Consider the following 18,430-nt stretch of genomic DNA (forward strand, 5'->3'; position numbering starts at 1 on the left):
GCATGTCACAGTGTATGATATTGCTTTTCACCAAAATTAGCAGGATTAAGAGCAAAAAGATTATTAGCCCTGATATTCCAGCAGCAGAAAGATCGTGTAATGGACCCTATTCTGTACTATACTAGCTGTCCACAAACACTGCCTAACTAGTGCTGTCAGCAGGATTAATATTCATCAGAATGAGCCCTTACAAGGACTGTTAGTGTAGATTAATAATACTGGTGTGGAATCCCTGTTTAAAATAAGCGCCAATTCTCTCCCTCCTCTGCCTCTTTGACCAGAAGACTGTGACGAACATAGGGTCCCGGGTCTTATATAGAACTGATGACGCTATGCGGCCTGCCAATCACTGTAATGCCACAACCAACATGGCTGCACCATTTCAGTGATGGTCACGCAATCCCTGCATGTTCATTGGCGCTCTCAAGAGCGCCAAACATGCAGGGCGGGGACCCGAGCATCCGTCTGAGCATTCAAAAAATACTCGCCGAGTAACGAGCACCGAGATGCTCAGGCGAGTAACGAATAGTGGCTAGCATGCTCGCTCATCACTACTAATTATAGTGACCTGCTGATGGGATCTCTCAAAATTAGCAGTGATCTGTGGTGTATAACTACTCTGCAGCGCCACCACAGGGCAAATTATGCCCATTCAAATCAACAGGTTGAGTAATGTAATGGACCTGCTGGACCCCCAGAATGAGAGACTATCTCAACTCTGGGGGTCTGAACAGGGGACCTTCCCGTATAAACTGAGAATTCACAAATTGAATATTGAACTTTGTAAACCAAAGATTACTTTCAACAGCCACTTTCCTTCTCTCACCCCCTCTACATAAACACTGCAGTGCATTAATCCAAGTTTATTTCTTGCAACATTTCAAACTCCACCATGGAAAATGACATCGTTTCCTCCTTGTTTGCAAAATTCATGTGGAAGTTCCAAGTAGAGTGCCCCCCACCCAGCCTGACACTGGACAGCGCTGCCAGCCACGTGCACAGGGCAGGGTGCCAAAAGAGGTTCTCGTAAACCTGGAGCACGCCTAAAAATAAGGAAATTCTGAGATTGAGAAATGTCCAGAACAGAGAGACCGCTCTGCTGTCACCAAATTAGTGATTGCACCAAAGACACCGATTGGTGCAACGACTAGAGAGCAACTGGGATAAATCGCAGCACTGCCCAACATCTCCACTGCAGACCCCAGAGCGAGGCGCAGACCAAGGACCCCGGATACAGGTGAGAGGATACTACTGACTGTTCTTACTGCAGACATAGAGGAGATTCTGCAAAAATTGGGAGCCAAAATGACTGAGTAGCCCACAAATAAGCAATTAAAATCCTTTCAGTTTTGGATTTATCACAGCAATGAATCTGAAATAAAATGTGCAGCGAAATATCTTTAATCCGAACTAATAATCTAGAACATCTGGATTTTAGGGATTTTATTCTGAACCATATTCTGTATTATATTATTCTCAGCTTCCACCCTAGAGGCTTGTTAAATTACAACCGTCTGATAATGCAGAACATCTCATATTTGGGCACCTCTGTGGCTCCAATGATGCCGAAGTAAATAGATTTTAAGTCACAGAATTGAGAACGGTAATCTTTTTTCGTGGATTTAAAGGAGTACCCTCGTTTTATTACTTCCGGAATTTATAGAAGGACGCTTTGATGATCTACTTTAAAGTGATAGTATCTATTTTCATTATATATTAAGGAAATTGCATAAATATTCACTCCCTAATAATTCACACTGGAATTGGTGGGAGTGTGGGATTTAGAGTCAGGGCAGCAAATCCAATCTGTGGCTCTACAGCTGTTGCAATACTACAACTCCCAGGATGCCCTGAGGGAATAATAGTAGTATTGCCATAGGTGGGAATATCAGCAGTTTCTAGACAGGGTGTGTGACTATCCATGCTGCTACAGTCACCTAAACTGTTTGTCTTATCCCGTGCAGACAAGAGAGCCCCCTGCTGATTCCCAATGAGGCTGTCAGTGCTAGTCCTGCTGCTGCTGTCCGTGGCTGTGGCGCAGGCACAGCTGCAATGGTTGAAGGACAAAGGCAGACAAATCAAGAACAACGTCCGAGACGCTGGCAGGTTTACAAAGCAGGCTGTGCAAGGTAGGTGCCGAATGACCAGACGTGACGAAGTAACGGACTTCTGCCTTGAAAATAAGCCTCATACATACATGGGTCTCTTCAATAAAAGATGGAATTTGATGGGAAAATAGACATTCTGTCTCCACTAGGGGGGCTATAACTTGTCAAATTATTACATGTCAATTCTGTGCATATTTTTAATAAGGGACGACTAAAACTTATTTTTATTGTTCAAGTGCATTTTTGTAATTAAATAAATAAATCACACCTTACTGGTTTGCGCTTGCAGCTCCTGTGCAGACCTATGTGTCTCCATATCACCCTCAACTAATATCTGTTCTACTGAATATAGCTGAATACACAAAGCAAGAACAATTTTTAAAGGGGTTGTCCACTACTGGACAACACTGTATTAATAGCTCCAGTGTGCCGCATGAAAAAAACAAAAACACTGTATACTTACCCTTTGGACCAGAGCTTTTCTTCCGATCTCCGCACATCTCCCATGGCAGTCACTTGACATAATGTCACATGACCACTGCAGCCATTGATCGGCTGTAGCCTTCATTATGCTGTCAGAGACCCATCCGGGAGGTAAGGATAGATATTTTATGCCATACAGTGAAGCTATTAATAGCAGGTTGTCAGGTAATGGACAACCCATTTAAATTAGCCCATTGTTGCCTTTTAGTTCTTTTACAAGGTCTTTAAAACAAGTCAAGGAAAATGTTCTCGCCATCCTACAATTACCAGATCTCTCCATCGGGGGTGCAATAACAATAATAAAACATATATTGGGGACTTGTTATAAAAGGAATTCTCTGCAACATTTCTATATGACGGCTCTAATGGTTCAGCTAAATGTTTTCCGTCCAAATATAACAAAGAGGGGGCACTTATGTGTTGCAGGATCATGGGACATGGCTCGAGCCTATAAAGATATGAGAGACGCCAACTACAAGGGTGCTGACAAGTATTTCCATGCCCGGGGGAATTACGATGCTGCAAAGAGAGGAAAGGGAGGTGTTTGGGCATCCAGGATTATAAGGTAAGTGGCCCAATAGGCCTGGGCTATAATAATTTATATATCCTAAACTAATACTCTAGTCACACCCAAAGCTGCATTCATCACAATGGTGGCTGCTACTTGATTGCAGCTGGTAATCCCCTACCACAATGCGCCATATTCTGTGTGATGGGAGCTATTGGGGTGGGACCCCAATAAAAAAACAATTAACTGGCCATATAGGTAGCCAGTGATACTTAGCAATGGGGGACGACACCCCACCACGATTGGTTTATTATTGTCCTTTATTAAAAAAAGTATTCAAGTTTGAAAGTTTCCCCCTTTTCATCATTGCAATTCCAACTGCTAGAGCGCCCATCGATACGGAGAACCAGGGTGCTGAAGTGCCCCATGTGCCACAATATACTAAGCCTTTATCCATTTCTATCTTATTTCAGTAATGGAAGAGAACGTGTCCAGACCATCGGTGGCAGAGGACTTGCTGACAGCGCAGCAGATCAGAGGGCAAACAACTGGGGGCGCAGTGGCCGTGACCCCAATCACTTCAGGCCTAAAGGACTCCCCAAGAAATACTAGTCTTGTTGCTTAAAAAAAAATTGCCCTGCTGCAGCTATAACGAGTGGGGGGGCTCCTGGATGTGATTAGGGGGGAGTCCTATGTACATAAGCAATATTCATGGAGACTTCAGCAATAAAATGTTTTTGCTACATTTATAGATTTGTGTAATTCCTAAGATATTTACAGTACTGTGATACAATGCATCAGTGCTGCCAAGTATAAGACGAGACAGTAACAAACCCTCCACTGAACAGCAAAATGAGCAGGCGAATGATTAAATGCTGGGTCACAGATATGTAAGCGGCAGTGGGAAAAAGAAAAAAAAAAGGGTTAACATGAAAAAAAAAACAAAGAAAACCCATAGGGTTAAGGTGTCTAGATTACAAAGTCAGTGCATAGTGTGAACACAGACATAACTATAGCAGAGCGTATAGTAGGATCACTGCAGCCGATGGCCCGATCCTTCCATTATAGTTGCAGAGCTCTGCAGAGGACGCTGCACAGATATGAGTCAATAGTCAGTGTTACACTGACATCAGCTCAGTAATCGGGGGAAACAGAGCTGAGGACAGTGAAGAAAAATTATTTTTGATTGTGGATAAGAATAATGTCACAATTACAACACGTTTTGGACCTAATGTTTCTATAAGGGACAATTGGACTAGAACATAGGTGTTAAACAGGACACTTCAGCACTGCTCTGACCAGATTTCCGTACGGGGAAAGTGGAGAGCCGGTTGGAGCAGTGTTGAAGTGTGCGCCGGAGCTCGAAATCTAAGATTGCAGCTGCCCCCTCCTCTAAGTACTGGCTGTGTTCTACCTTGACACAGCCATTGCTTAGCAGAGAGGTGGAGCTGATGAAATCATTGTCACAGTGAAGCCAGTCATCCAGCACTATAAGAGAACACAAAGAAAGCAGTCAGCCAGCACAATAAGCGAACACAAAAAACGCAGTCAGCCAGCACAATAAGCGAACACAAAAAACGCAGTCAGCCAGCACAATAAGCGAACACAAAAAACGCAGTCAGCCAGCACAATAAGCGAACACAAAAAACGCAGTCAGCCAGCACAATAAGCGAACGCAAAAAACGCAGTCAGCCAGCACAATAAGCGAACGCAAAAAACGCAGTCAGCCAGCACAATAAGCGAACGCACAGAACGCAGTCAGCCAGCACAATAAGCGAACGCACAGAAAGCAGTCAGCCAGCACAATAAGCAAACGCAAAGAACGCAGTCAGCCAGCACAATAAGTAAATGCAAAGAACGCAGTCAGCCAGCACAATAAGCAAACGCAAAGAACGCAGTCAGCCAGCACAATAAGCAAACACAAAGAACGCAGTCAGCCAGCACAATAAGCGAACGCAAAGAACGCAGTCAGCCAGCACTTGTGTGGCTCCACTTTTTAATCAGAGGAGATTTATGCGGGGGCATTTATGCATATAGCATTTATGCATACTTTATCGAAGTGCCATAATTTATCAAAGTGCCCTGGCAGTTAGAAAATGGCAGTTGGACAGGGCAGGAGACAGGTAAGACATGCAAGACAAACAAACAAACTTGCTTCCAGGTCATGTTTTTGGCAAACATTATTCACCATTTGTATTTGTGCCATTTATACTCTGGTTGCTACAATCATCCACATTCATCGTTCTCCCACAAATGCGGCACACTTCATCCATATTAATCCCTCACTCCTCTCTTCTCCTATGTACAGTTGTCATGCTCTCTTCACAATGTTATACCACGCAGATCCATTCATTCCCACAATACAACGCAGGAAACGCTCTCACAAATCACTCAATCATCTGCTCACTCTCTGTATCTTCCTTCTATTAGTCGCAGGTGACATTTCTCCCAACCCAGGACCCTCCAGTAATAATAACACTAACTCTTTCCCTGTTACATTCAGAAACCCTGCTAATCTCATTAATATTCCCTGCATATCTTCTGTCTCATTCAACTGTGCCCTTTGGAATGCACGCTCAGCATGTAATAAACTCTCTTACATCCATGACTTTTTCCTCTCTAATTCCCTCAACCTTCAGGCTCTCACTGAAACCTGGATCCAGCAGTCGGACACCACCGCCGCTGCAGCTCTCTCCTATGGTGGCCTACACTTCTCTCATACTCCGAGACCTGACAACAGATCAGGTGGAGGTGTTGGTCTGCTTCTTTCAACAAAATGTACTTTTCAGGTTATCCCCCTGTACCCTCCCTTATCTTCCCTTCTTTTGAGGCCCACACAGTCAGACTCTACCGGCCCTTCTCCCTGCGAGTGGCGGTTGTCTATCGCCCTCCAGGTCCCCCCCGTCAATTCCTGGATCACTTTGCTGCCTGGCTTCCAAATTTTCTATCCTGCGACATCCCCACGATAATCATGGGAGACTTTAACATCCCAATTGGTGATCCTCTGTCCCCATCTGCCACGCATCTTTTATCACTAACCTCCTCCTTCGGCCTTTCACAGCTTGCTAATTCTCCTACACGTGAAGACGGGAACACATTGGACCTGATCTTCTCCCGGCTTTGCTCAGTACATGACTTTACTAACTCTCCCCTTCCACCGTCTGACCATAATCTTCTTTCATTCTCTGTCAAGAACTGTGACTCTACTCAAGACACTCCCACCGTCCACACTTATAGAAATTTATGCGCCATTAACACCCAGAAATTTATAAAAAGGTTGCAATCATCATTGGCCCCAATCTCCTCCCTCTCATGTCCCGACTCTGCATTGAAGCATTATAACAAAATAATGCTATGCGCCCTGGATGAAGCCGCACCTCCTACACAAAGAAAAATTCAGCATAGACGGCGACAACCCTGACACACGCCTCAAACACGTCTTCTCCAGAGGTACTCCAGGTGCGCTGAACGGCTGTGGAGAAAATCAAATCTGCCCGAAGATTTCCTCCACTATAAATTTATGCTGAAAACATAACTCTGCGCTTCACCTCTCCAAACAAACCTACTTTAACAACCTCATAATCTCACTTTCCAATAATCCTAAACGACTCTTTGACACGTTTCATTCTCTCCTCAATCAAACAACACAGGCCCCGACCACCGACCTCAGCGCTGACGATCTGGCAAATTATCTCAAAGAAAAAATTGACCATATCCGACAGGAAATTTTCTCCCAATCCCCAAATGTTATGCATGCTCTCCCCCGCCACATTGTATCTTGCTCACTTTCTGACTTCGAACCAGTCACGGAAGATGAAGTGATCAGGCTCCTTGCATCTTCTCGCCCTACAACCTGCACCAGTGACCCTATTCCCTCACATCTCCTTCAGTCCCTTGCTCCAGCTGTCACCACTCACCTAACTAAAATTTTCAACCTTTCCCTCTCATCTGGTATCTTTCCCTCTTCTTTTAAACACGCCAGCATACAACCATTACTTAAAAAACCATCCCTCGACCAGAACTGCACGCCCAACTACAGACCTGTTTCCAATCTTCCCTTTATCTCTAAACTCCTGGAACGCCTGGTCCATTCCCGTCTAATCCGCTATCTCTCAGAAAACTCTCTTCTTGACCCTTTACAATCTGGTTTCCGCTCTTTACATTCTACTGAAACTGCCCTCACTAAAATCTCTAATGATTTACTAAAAGCTAAATCTAATGGTCACTACTCCCTGCTGATTCTCCTGGATCTCTCTGCAGCATTCGACACTGTGGATCACCAGCTCCTCCTCACTATGCGCCGCACTATTGGCATCAAGGACACTGTTCTCTCCTGGTTCTCCTCCTATCTCTCTGACCGCTCCTTCTCTGTGTCTTTCGCCGGCTCCTCCTCCTCTCTCCTTCCCCTTACTGTCGGGTTTCCTCAAGGATCAGTCCTAGGCCCCCTTCTTTTCTCCTTATACACCGCTCCTATTGGACAATCAGCAGATTCGGTTTCCAGTACTATCTCTATGCTGATGACACCCAACTATACACCTCTGCTCCGGACATCACCCCTGCATTACTACAAAAGACCAGTGATTGTCTTTCTGCTGTGTCTAACATCATGTCCTCCCTCTGCCTAAAACTGAATCTGTCAAAAACTGAACTACTCGTCTTTCCTCCCTCCACGAACCTACCTGTGCCCGATATTGCCATTTCCGTTTGTGGCTCAACCATTACTCCCCAGCAACAAGCCCGCTGTCTTGGGGTCATTTTTGATTCAGATCTTTCCTTCACTCCTCACATCAAATCACTCGCTCGTTCATGTCATTTACACCTCAAAAACATCTCAAGAATCAGGACTTTTCTCACCTTTGACTCAGCAAAAACTCTTACTGTAGCTCTTATTCATTCTCGTCTTGACTATTGCAACGCTCTACTAATCGGTCTCCCTCTTACTAAACTCTTCTCTCTCCAATCCGTCCTTAACGCAGCAGCCAGGATCATATTCCTCGCAAACCGCTACACCGATGCCTCTTCCCTGTGTCAGTCATTGCATTGGTTACCCATCCAATATAGAATTCAATTTAAACTTATCACGCTTACCCACAAAGCGCTCCATGCTTCAGTACCCCCCTACATCTCCTCCCTTGTCTCAGTCTACCACCCTAGCCGTGCCCTCCGTTCTGCAAATGACTTAAAACTAAAATCCTCCATAATCCGAACTTCCCACTCCCGTCTCCAAGATTTCTCGCGTGTTGCGCCAATTCTTTGGAATGTACTACCCAGGACAGTTCGATTAATTCCCAATACCCACAGTTTCAAGCGAACCCTAAAAACACATTTCTTTAGACTGGCGTATCGCCTAAACACACTCTGTCCGTCCCAGTTTTCCCCCATATTAAAATCTTCTTCAACTTCGGGTTCATACCAACCATGCACATAATAGCCTCTGTCAGGACTGCACACATACTGGCTGGCGACCAGTCCATGTATTATTATTTATCCTATTCAGTATATCAAGGCTGCATTATACAATATATGTACATTCTACCTTTTGTGTCTCCCCCATTTCTTCATAGACTGTAAGCTCGCGAGCAGGGCCCTCACTCCTTTCGACATGAGATATGCTTATTCTGTATTGTCTGTATATGTCCCCCCTAAAATTTGTAAAGTGCTGCGGAATATGTTGGCGCTATAAAAATAAAAACTATTATTATTATTATTATATGCGGCCAGTACCTAGCATAGGGAGCAGTCCACGTTGGACACTGAGGTATGGCACAGCTCTCATCCACATTGAAGGCGGCGCTTTATTCAATGACGTACTGTGCACCGCGTCAACCTTATTTCCCCGTCCCACTGCGCCCACACGTCACTGGTCGTGTAAGAATAACTACTATTATCTGTCAGCATCAATATGTGAAAGAGGCAACTATAATAATAACAATCACGTCTATAACACCAGCCCCCTCTATGGGGAATGACAAGATTATAATCATTTCTATATCTTCGGCCTTCTGCACTGAGATGTGGCGGCATTGCATCCTCCAGGCCGAATCGTATCCAGCCATCTGTTCAAGACGTTGTACACGGAAAAAGTTTCTACCCAGTGGGGCCATTTATTGAGAATTGTATTACACGCTGGAGTAAGAGGAATCTGATTAATCAGGAGACGCAGGGCAGGAATACAATCCTCCGCCGGCCCAGGACGTCGCACATCAGCACTGCGCACTACACCACTCAAGGGTGGAAACTACAGTGAATGTCGCTCCTGCCGCAATTTTCATGCATTTGGAAGATGAGCTTTGGTGTAATCTATAACCTTTTCCGCTTCTGTTGCTGTGGCTCTACAGGGGGAGAGAATAAGCCTCGCCCACAGCTCCTCCCACTACAGAATCACAGGTCTATGGAAAATTCCTTTAATTAAAGGGGAAGTTCTATCACTACCAGTACTGGTATCCAGAGAGGTCTGGGACTCAGGATGTCACTAATAGCAACACTGAGGGGCACAGAAGACACAGCGCCCCCCACAGTCAGGAGCGCCCACACAGCGTCAAGCTCTGACACTAGTGGTGGGGGCACATACTATTCACCACAGGAGCGTTATTAGTAACGGTCCTCTGACAACACGGACACTAATACGGAGCGTCAGAGAAGGCCAGGCGGGCGGCGCACACCGGGACTCCCCTGCTGTGGCCGCCGGCAGTTTCAATTTCCCTCCTCGCTGAGAACCATCCGCGGCTCCGAGCAGCCACTCACCACTCACCCATCCTGCTCCCCGTCGCCGACGTCACGAGAAGCCCCGCCCAGTCTCGTGACGCAACCCTTGAAAGCCTCTACTGGTCACCTGACCAACTACAGAAGCCTGCGAGGGATAAAATACCTTACACTTTACACGTTTGACTTCTCGCTAACTTTAGTCTGATCTCTTATTTTGGGGAGTTGATGTGATGTGAACATTACAAAACCTCACCTCCAATTGATAAATCTGTAAGAAGTCACATATCCCACACTATGGATTCAGGACTTCAGACAGAATCTCATTTACACCAAAGATAAAATAGATCGAAGGGTGGGATAATGGAGAATTTATTTTTTTTTTATATACAAGTTCTTGTTATGTTTAAAACACAACGGGCCGCATTTATCTAAGTTGTCTGAAATAAAACTGTCATTGTTGCCCACAGCAACACCAATCAGAAATCAGCTTTCATGTTTTATGCATAGATGGTAAAATCAAAGCCAAGCTCTGATTGGTTGCTGTGGTAAACTGAAAACACATCTCTGATTGGTATCTGTGGTAAAATGAAAGCTAAGCTCTGATTGGTTTCTGTGATCAATCGAAAGCGGAGTTTTGATTGGTTGCTATGGTAAAATGAAAGCTAAGCTATGATTGGTTGCGATGGTAAAATGAAAGCTAAGCTATGATTGGTTGCGATGGTAAAATGAAAGCTAAGCTATGATTGGTTGTTATGGGCAAAAAAAAAAAGTTTTAGGCCATGTTCACACGTTCAGTATTTGGTCAGTATTTTACATCAGTATTTGTAAGCAAAAACCAGGAGTGGAACAATCAGGGGAAAAGTATAATAGAAACACGTCACCACTTTTGTATTTTTCACCCACTCCTAGTTTTGGCTTATAAATACTGATGTAAAATACTGACCAAATACTCAACGTGTGAACGTGGCCTTAATTTCAGACCGTTTTGCCGAATCTGCCCCAAATGCATTTTCCTATAAAATTAGGATCTCGGTCAATAATAAGAGCACAGTCTCTTCACTTTTCAATTTTTTGATCATCGTAACTGTACGAGGGCTTGTTGTGTATTTGTGGGAAGTGTTGGCGTTGTGAATGACACCATTCATTTTACCGTATAATCTGCTGAAAGAGGGGGGGGGAATATCCAAGTGCAGTGAAATGGTGAAAAAAAATCAATTCTGCATGTGTTTTTAGGGGTGGCAAGAATTACCTGATAAAGTGACTGACTATGAATATGTCAAGACTGAACTGAAATTCAGAACTTTGTAAATACGAAAAAGAAAACGGTTTTGTTGCCATTTTCTGAGATGTGTACATTTTTTCGGCAATGGAGTTGATTAGGGGTTGCTTTTTGAGCACCAAAATGTAGTTGTTATTGATACCAATTTTTTCATACCTTTTTATTACATTTTATCCGGTGGTGAGAGGGCGATCGACAACAAAAAAATGCAATTCCTTTTTGTCAGTATTTTCATTCTTTTCAATACTTAAACGTAAACTTCTAGTTTGATATTCGGACTTTTACGGATGCGGCGATCACTTGAAGTCGCAGGCCGTTTTCTGGTTATAATGAAGTGTTTGGTTCCAGTAGCAATGTGGAGGCATCCCGTAGGCACCCTGTACCTTTTGGCACCTGGACTTTATAATCACATATGTAACGGTAACATGTGACAGAAATGGGGATTTTTAAGGCATTTTCTGGTTTCAGAAACGCTCTGTCTCCAGGCGAGACAAAAAAAAACAACTGAGCTTAACTTACCCTCCCCAGGTCCAGCACTTACAGTAGTGTTCAAAATAATAGCAGTCCAATATGACTAACCAGATTAATCACTGTTATTGGTATAAATTATATTACCACATGGCAAACAATTTACCAGTTGGAGCAGTAGATTCTAAGGGTATGTGCACACGGTGCAGATTTGCTGTGGTTTTGACGCTGTGTTTTTATGCTGCGTCAAAACCGCAGCAGTCAGATGTTACAGCATAGTGGATGGGATTTCAAGAAATCCCATGCCCACTATGCGTTTTTGTGCACCTGCGGAAACTGACCTGAGGTGCGTTTTTCAGATCCGCAGCATGTCAATTTGTCTTGCAGAAACGCATGTTGATTTTCTCCACAGACTTGCATTAGATGAGGAAAATCCGCATGCGTAAAACTGCATGTGTGTTTGTGTGAGTTTCCGCAGCAGAAACGCACACAAAACCGCTACATGATGATCAATAAAGTTTGTTTAAAAAAAAACTATTCTCTAATTTCAACATGAAGGGATGAAAACCGCATCAAAAACCACATGCGACAAAACTGCATGTAAAAACCGCAAGTAACCTAATTTACATATTAGGTGCGGAAATGGTGCAGAAATTCTGCAGAGTCAAAACCGCAGTAAATCCGCACCGTGTGCACATACCCGAAGAAAACCACCAGACTCGGCATTCATGATCTGCAGGTTTTTGAGTCTGTGTATTTGAATAATTAATTGGTTGGGGGTGTGTACAAAATAATAGCAGTGTGGAGGTCCATTAGCGAGGTCAATCATTCTGAGAAGAAACAGGTGTGAATCAGGTGGCCCTTACTTAAGGGTGAAGCCAGCACATGTTGTACATGCATTTCTCCTTGAAAGCCTAAGAAATATGGGTCAGTCGAAACATTGTTCAGAAGAACAGTATACTTTGATTAAAAAGTTGATTGGAGAGGGTAAAACTTATAAAGAAGTGCAGACAATGATCGGCTGGTCAGCTAAAATGATCTCCAGTGCTTTAAAATGGAAAGCAAAACCAGAGAGATGTGGAAGAAAACTCAAGACTACCATTCGAATGGATGTAACCAGAATGGCAAAGGGTCAGCCAATGATCAGCTCCAGGATGATCACAGACAGTCTCCAGTTACCTGTGAGTACTGTGACAGTTAGAAGACGCCTGTGTGAAGCTAATCTGTTAGCAAGAAGTCCCCACAAAGTCCCACTGTTAAAAAACAAACAAAACATGTACTGAAGCGGATACAATTTGCCAAACACATCAACTGGCCGAAAGAGAAATGGAGAAACATTTTGTGGACTGATGAAAGTAAAATTGTTCTTTTTGGGTCCAAGGGCCGCAGACAGTTCATCAGGCGACCTCCAAACTCTGCATTCAAGCCACAGTACACTCTGAAGACAGTGAAGCATGGTGGTGCAAGCATCATGATATGGTCATGTTTCTCTTACTATGGTGCCAGACTTATTTACCGCATACCCAGGGATCATGGACCAGTTTGCATATATTAAAATACTTGATGAGGTCATGTTGCCTTACGCTGAAGAGACTATGCCCTTGAAATGGGTGTTTCAACCAGACAACGACCCTAAACACACCAGTAAACAAACCAAATCTTGGTTCTAGTCCAACAAAATCGAGGTTATGGAGTGGCCAGCCCAATCCCAGGACCTTAATCCGATAGAACACTTGTGGGGTGACATCAAAAATGCTGTTTCTGAGGCAAAGCCAACAAATGGCAAACAATTATGGTATGTAGTGAAAGCATCCTGGGCAGGAATAACAGCTGACAGGGGACAGAAGTTGGTTAACTCTATGCAACATAGATGTGAAGCAGTTCTAAAAAACTGTGGGTCTACAACTAAATATTAGGTTAGTGATTCACAGAAATGCTAAATCCTCAAAAAAAGGACATTGTGAGTGTAACATACCTGGCGACGTCCTTGCATGGTGGTCCATCTCCCACTGTGCAAGAGCGCGCACTTGATCTCCAGTCCAGAATGTCTCTCTGGCTTCCCTCCATGCTGTCTGTTTGTGTCTGTTTCTGCTGCTTAAGGGCGGCGCCCGATCACTTCCTGCTTTTTGTACCTGCTGTGGGTCACACCCCTTGTGCGTCCTCAGCCTATTGCTGTCTGTCACCTGGTATATAGCTCAGCTGCTCCCATCTATTCCTGCCTGAGCATAGTGTTTCATTCAGTGTGTGCTTGCACTCTGAAGGTGCCAGGTCCCGTTCTGTGTTCTCTTGTCTGCCTATCCTGGAGGCTGTATTTCCAGGCCTGTCTGAACACGCTCCTAGCCTGTTCCTCCTGCCTTCTAGGGGCCGATTACCTAGACCCGTTCCTGTATCTTGTCTGACCTGTCTGAACACGCTCCTAGCCTGTTCCTCCCGCCTTCTAGGGGCCGATTACCTAGACCCGCTCCTGTATCTTGTCTGTCCTGTCTGAACTCGCTCCTTGCCTGTTCGTCCTGCCTCTCTGGGGGCCGTATTCCCAGACCCGCTCCTGTATTCCGCTGCAGTGTCTGTCTCCTCCGTACACTCAGTTCCAGTCTGAACTCTCTCCTATCTTTTACCTGTTTTGCCTCTATGTCCGTTCCCTTCCTTTTTCTGCAGAGTCTGAACTCGTACCTAACTCCTGCTTGTTGTCTCTGTACTCCCGTTTGTGAGTTTGTGGTCCACTCGCTACTTCTCTGCTAGTACCCTGTGGGTGTCTGGCTCTGCCTTTCCCTTCCTGTCTGTTCCGTGTGAACAGAGCCCTGTCCCCCCTACTCAGCCTAGCCTGCTCTGACTCCTTTGCTCACCGCTCCGGCGGTTCTAGCCTGCTCTGACTCCTTTGCTCACCGCTCCGGCGGTTCTAGGCTGCTCTGACTCCTTTGCTCACCGCTCCGGCGGTTCTAGTCTGCTCTGACTCCTTTGCTTACCGCTCCGGCGGTTCTAGCCTGCTCTGACTCCTTGCTCACTGCTCCGCAGCCTTGCTCCGCTCTGACCCTTTTGCTCACTGCTCCGGCAGCCTTGCTCCGCTCTGACCCTTTTGCTCACTGCTCCGGCAGTCCTGTCCTGCCCTGCTTCTGCCCGCTGCTCCGGCAGTCCTGTCCTGCCCTGCTTCTGCCCGCTGCTCCGGCAGTCCTGTCCTGCCCTGCTTCTGCCCGCTGCTCCGGCAGTCCTGTCCTGCTCTGCTTCTGCCCGCTGCTCCGGCAGTCCTGTCCTGCCCTGCTTCTGCCCGCTGCTCCAGCAGTCCTGTCCTGCCCTGCTTCTGCCCGCTGCTCCGGCAGTCCTGTCCTGCCCTGCTTGTGCTCGCTGCTCCTGCAGCCCCGTCCTGCTCTGTTCTTGCCCACCGCTTCGGGCGTTCCCTCTCTGCTGTGGTTGTCTACCGCATCTGCGGTTCTGTGACCCAGTCTGTACTGGGTCTTAACCTTTCTGTGCTCCAGCCCGTCCTTTCGGCCAGTACCTCCCTGCCTGCATACTCGCCTGTATCCACCCATCTGCATACCTGCCGTGTTTGCTTACATCCACCAGTCTGTGCCAGCCTAACCTGCCTGTTCCTGAGTCCCAGTGTGTACTGGGTCCTATCCCGCCTGTGTTCCTACCTGCTAGTGCCTCCCTGTCTGCACTCTAGCTGTGCTTGCCTGTACCCCTCTGCCTGTATTGTTCCTGAGTCCCAGTGTGTACTGGGTCCTATCCCGCCTGTGTTCCTACCTGCTAGTGCCTCCCTGTCTGCACTCTAGCTGCGCTTGCCTTTACCCGCCTGCCTGCATACCAGTCGTGCCTGCCTATACCCTCCAGTCTGTGCGCCAGCCTAACCAGCCTGTTCCAGTAATCCCTGTGTGGGTCAACCCCCGTGTCCGGAGTTTGACCTGGAGTAGCACCTGGTCCCTCTGCCCGGTTTCTCCCTGGTGCACTGGCGTCGTATGCCGTCGTGCCATCTTGGTCGGATCGGCCAGATACTTAGTCACGCCCCTCCAGGCACTCTCCGGTTCATGGTCCAGTGGAACCACAACACCCGCACACGCCAGTCAGTCCGGGCGTGTGCATAACAGCATGCTCAGGCCATGGTTCCCGTTGAGCCCCACGGCCTTCGCTCTCTGAGAAGTTTTCCAGCGAATACATGCATTAAAAATAAATAAATAAAATTTTTATTTTTTTTTTTCTCAGCTGAGTTCCAGGCGAATTACGCACCCGTCCAGATGGATCTATCTGCTCTCGTTCTTGCGGATCCGCCACGTTACTATGGGGATCCAAGACAAAGTCGTGCATTTGTGGAGCAATGCATGCTACACTTCAAGTTCTACCCTCTATGTTTTCCCACCGATCGGGTTAAGGTGGCATTCATTATGTCTTACCTGGCGGGTGATGCCTTGGAATGGATCAACCCCCTATATGAAACACAGGATCCGATCCTCCTGGACCTAATGGCCTTCCTGGTGGCCTTTCTAATGGTCTTCGATGATCCTAACCCGGAGGCTCCTGCTGAAGCTTCACCTCCCAATATCCCGGAGCAGCCCCGATGGGTAATGTGTGTGGGTAGCGCAATAGTCCTCCAGCCCAATGAGACTACTGTCCACCCAGAATCTTCACAGGGTGACTACGCTTTCCAGAATACATCTCCCAACCTCAAGAGGCAGTCCAGACGTGCTAGACGTAGAGGCAAGCCGTCACGCCAGGGTCTGTCCTCCCTGAGACCTCCTGACCCCAACCTTGAAGTCCCTACTGAAGCTTCATCTCCCTGTATCCCGGAGAAGCCCCAACGGGTAATGTGCGTGGGTAGTGCTCCGGTTCTCCTGCCCGAAGAGACTTCTGCCCATCCAGACTCCACACAGGAGAACTTCCTGCACCCGGCATCAGATGCTTCACCCACTTTAACCGGTGTGCATGTCCAAGGATGCTCCAAAGCTGTGGTTACCTCTGAGTCTGTGCACCTCTACTACCTGGCGGAGGACCCCCTGTTGCCTCCTGAATCCTCCGGGATACCACTCGATGACAAATGGAGAGAGACTTCTCTACACTCGGTACTCGATACTTTGTCCGCTTCGTCCTGTGAGCCTGACAATCGGTACCCCAAAGTGGTAGTTACCCCCGAGTCTCTACACCCCTCCGACCAGGCGGAGGACCTCCAGTTGTCTCCAGAACCCTTCGGGGTGCTACCTGGTAGCGAAAGGACAGAGACTCTCCTATACTCTATACCTGATACCTCGCTCGCTTCGTCCAGTGAGTCCAACCTAGTGTACTCCGAAGCAGAGGTTACTCCCGAGTCTCTACACCCCTCCGACCAGGCGGAGGACCTCCAGTTGTCTCCAGAACTCTTCGGGGTGCTACCTGGTAGCGAAAGGACAGAGACTCTCCTTTACTCTGTACCTGATACCTCGCTCGCTTCATCCAGTGAGTCCAACCTAGTGTACTCTGAAGCAGAGGTTACCCGTGAGTCTCTACACCCTTCTGACCAGGCGGAGGACCGCCAGTTGTCTCCAGAACCCTTCGGGGTGCCACCTGGTGGTGAATGGACAGAGACTTTCCTATACTCGGTACCCGATACCTCGCCTGCTTCGTCCAGTGAGTCCGACCTAGTGTACTCTGAAGCAGATCTTTTCTCTGAGCCTCTGCACTCTTCTGACCCGGCGGAGGACCTCCAGTTGTTTCCTGAATCCTCCGGGGTACCACCAGATAACAAAGAGACAGTGACTTTTCCTCATTATGTACCTGATAACCCGTCTATTTCTTCCTGTGAGCTTGACAAGATGTACCTCGAAGCAGAGATTACCCCCAAGTCTCTGTCCCCCTCCAACCCGGTGAAGGACTTCCAGTTGTCTCCTGTACCCTCTGGGGTGCCACCTGAAAATATGTGGAGAGAGACTTCCTTGTGTGCTGTTCCTGGTACTCCACCCGTTTTGTCTGTTGCTGAGGATGGCTGGATAGGAGGTAGCATCCTAGCTAACCAGATGAGATCAGTTTTTCCTGTGGACAGTGGAAGTGATCTCCTTGAAGTGAACGACTGGTCCTCGAATTCCCTGCGGAAGATTCTGGCAGGCCTGAAGAAGAGGGGGCGTAAGGGGGGGGTACTGTAACATACCTGGCGGCGTCCTTGCATGGTGGTCCATCTCCCACTGTGCAAGAGCGCGCACTTGATCTCCTGTCCAGAATGTCTCTCTGGCTTCCCTCCATGCTGTCTGTTTGTGTCTGTTTCTGCTGCTTAAGGGCGGCGCCCGATCACTTCCTGCTTTTTGTACCTGCTGTGGGTCACACCCCTTGTGCGTCCTCAGCCTATTGCTGTCTGTCACCTGGTATATAGCTCAGCTGCTCCCATCTATTCCTGCCTGAGCATAGTGTTTCATTCAGTGTGTGCTTGCACTCTGAAGGTGCCAGGTCCCGTTCTGTGTTCTCTTGTCTGCCTATCCTGGAGGCTGTATTTCCAGGCCTGTCTGAACACGCTCCTAGCCTGTTCCTCCTGCCTTCTAGGGGCCGATTACCTAGACCCGTTCCTGTATCTTGTCTGACCTGTCTGAACACGCTCCTAGCCTGTTCCTCCCGCCTTCTAGGGGCCGATTACCTAGACCCGCTCCTGTATCTTGTCTGTCCTGTCTGAACTCGCTCCTTGCCTGTTCGTCCTGCCTCTCTGGGGGCCGTATTCCCAGACCCGCTCCTGTATTCCGCTGCAGTGTCGGTCTCCTCCGTACACTCAGTTCCAGTCTGAACTCTCTCCTATCCTTTACCTGTTTTGCCTCTATGTCCGTTCCCTTCCTTTTTCTGCAGAGTCTGAACTCGTACCTAACTCCTGCTTGTTGTCTCTGTACTCCCGTTTGTGAGTTTGTGGTCCACTCGCTACTTCTCTGCTAGTACCCTGTG

General features: G+C 47.1%; 2 protein-coding genes across 4 annotated transcripts in view; one reads left to right on the forward strand and one right to left on the reverse strand.

Annotated features, from left to right (window-relative positions):
* SAAL1 (serum amyloid A like 1) overlaps positions 1–17,679 on the reverse strand; it is a 67,828-nt gene extending 50,149 nt beyond the window's left edge. The window contains exon 1 of one of the 3 annotated variants that reach the window (XM_073658200.1): positions 17,658–17,679. Coding sequence is in view for 1 of the 3 variants with exons in the window: in XM_073658202.1 (XP_073514303.1) it covers positions 9,851–9,854 (4 nt within the window). In the remaining 2 variants the exon portion in view is untranslated. Of the gene's footprint in view, positions 1–9,843; positions 9,957–17,657 lie in introns of those variants that run through there. The other 2 variants (XM_073658203.1, XM_073658202.1) reach the window with 2 other exon arrangements.
* Positions 1,079–3,805, forward strand: LOC141174523 (serum amyloid A-5 protein-like). Its single transcript, XM_073659457.1, has 4 exons — positions 1,079–1,237; positions 1,965–2,129; positions 3,018–3,156; positions 3,573–3,805. Exons 2-4 carry the CDS (start codon positions 1,991–1,993, stop codon positions 3,709–3,711), a joined length of 417 nt encoding a protein of 138 aa, XP_073515558.1. The 5' UTR covers positions 1,079–1,237; positions 1,965–1,990; the 3' UTR covers positions 3,712–3,805.
* Positions 17,680–18,430: the final 751 nt, after the last annotated feature.

The sequence above is a fragment of the Phyllobates terribilis genome, unplaced genomic scaffold (genome assembly GCF_046119375.1).
Source record: "Phyllobates terribilis strain yellow unplaced genomic scaffold, ASM4611937v1 Scaffold_13__5_contigs__length_258822181, whole genome shotgun sequence".
In the NCBI taxonomy this organism is placed as follows: domain Eukaryota; kingdom Metazoa; phylum Chordata; class Amphibia; order Anura; family Dendrobatidae; genus Phyllobates; species Phyllobates terribilis.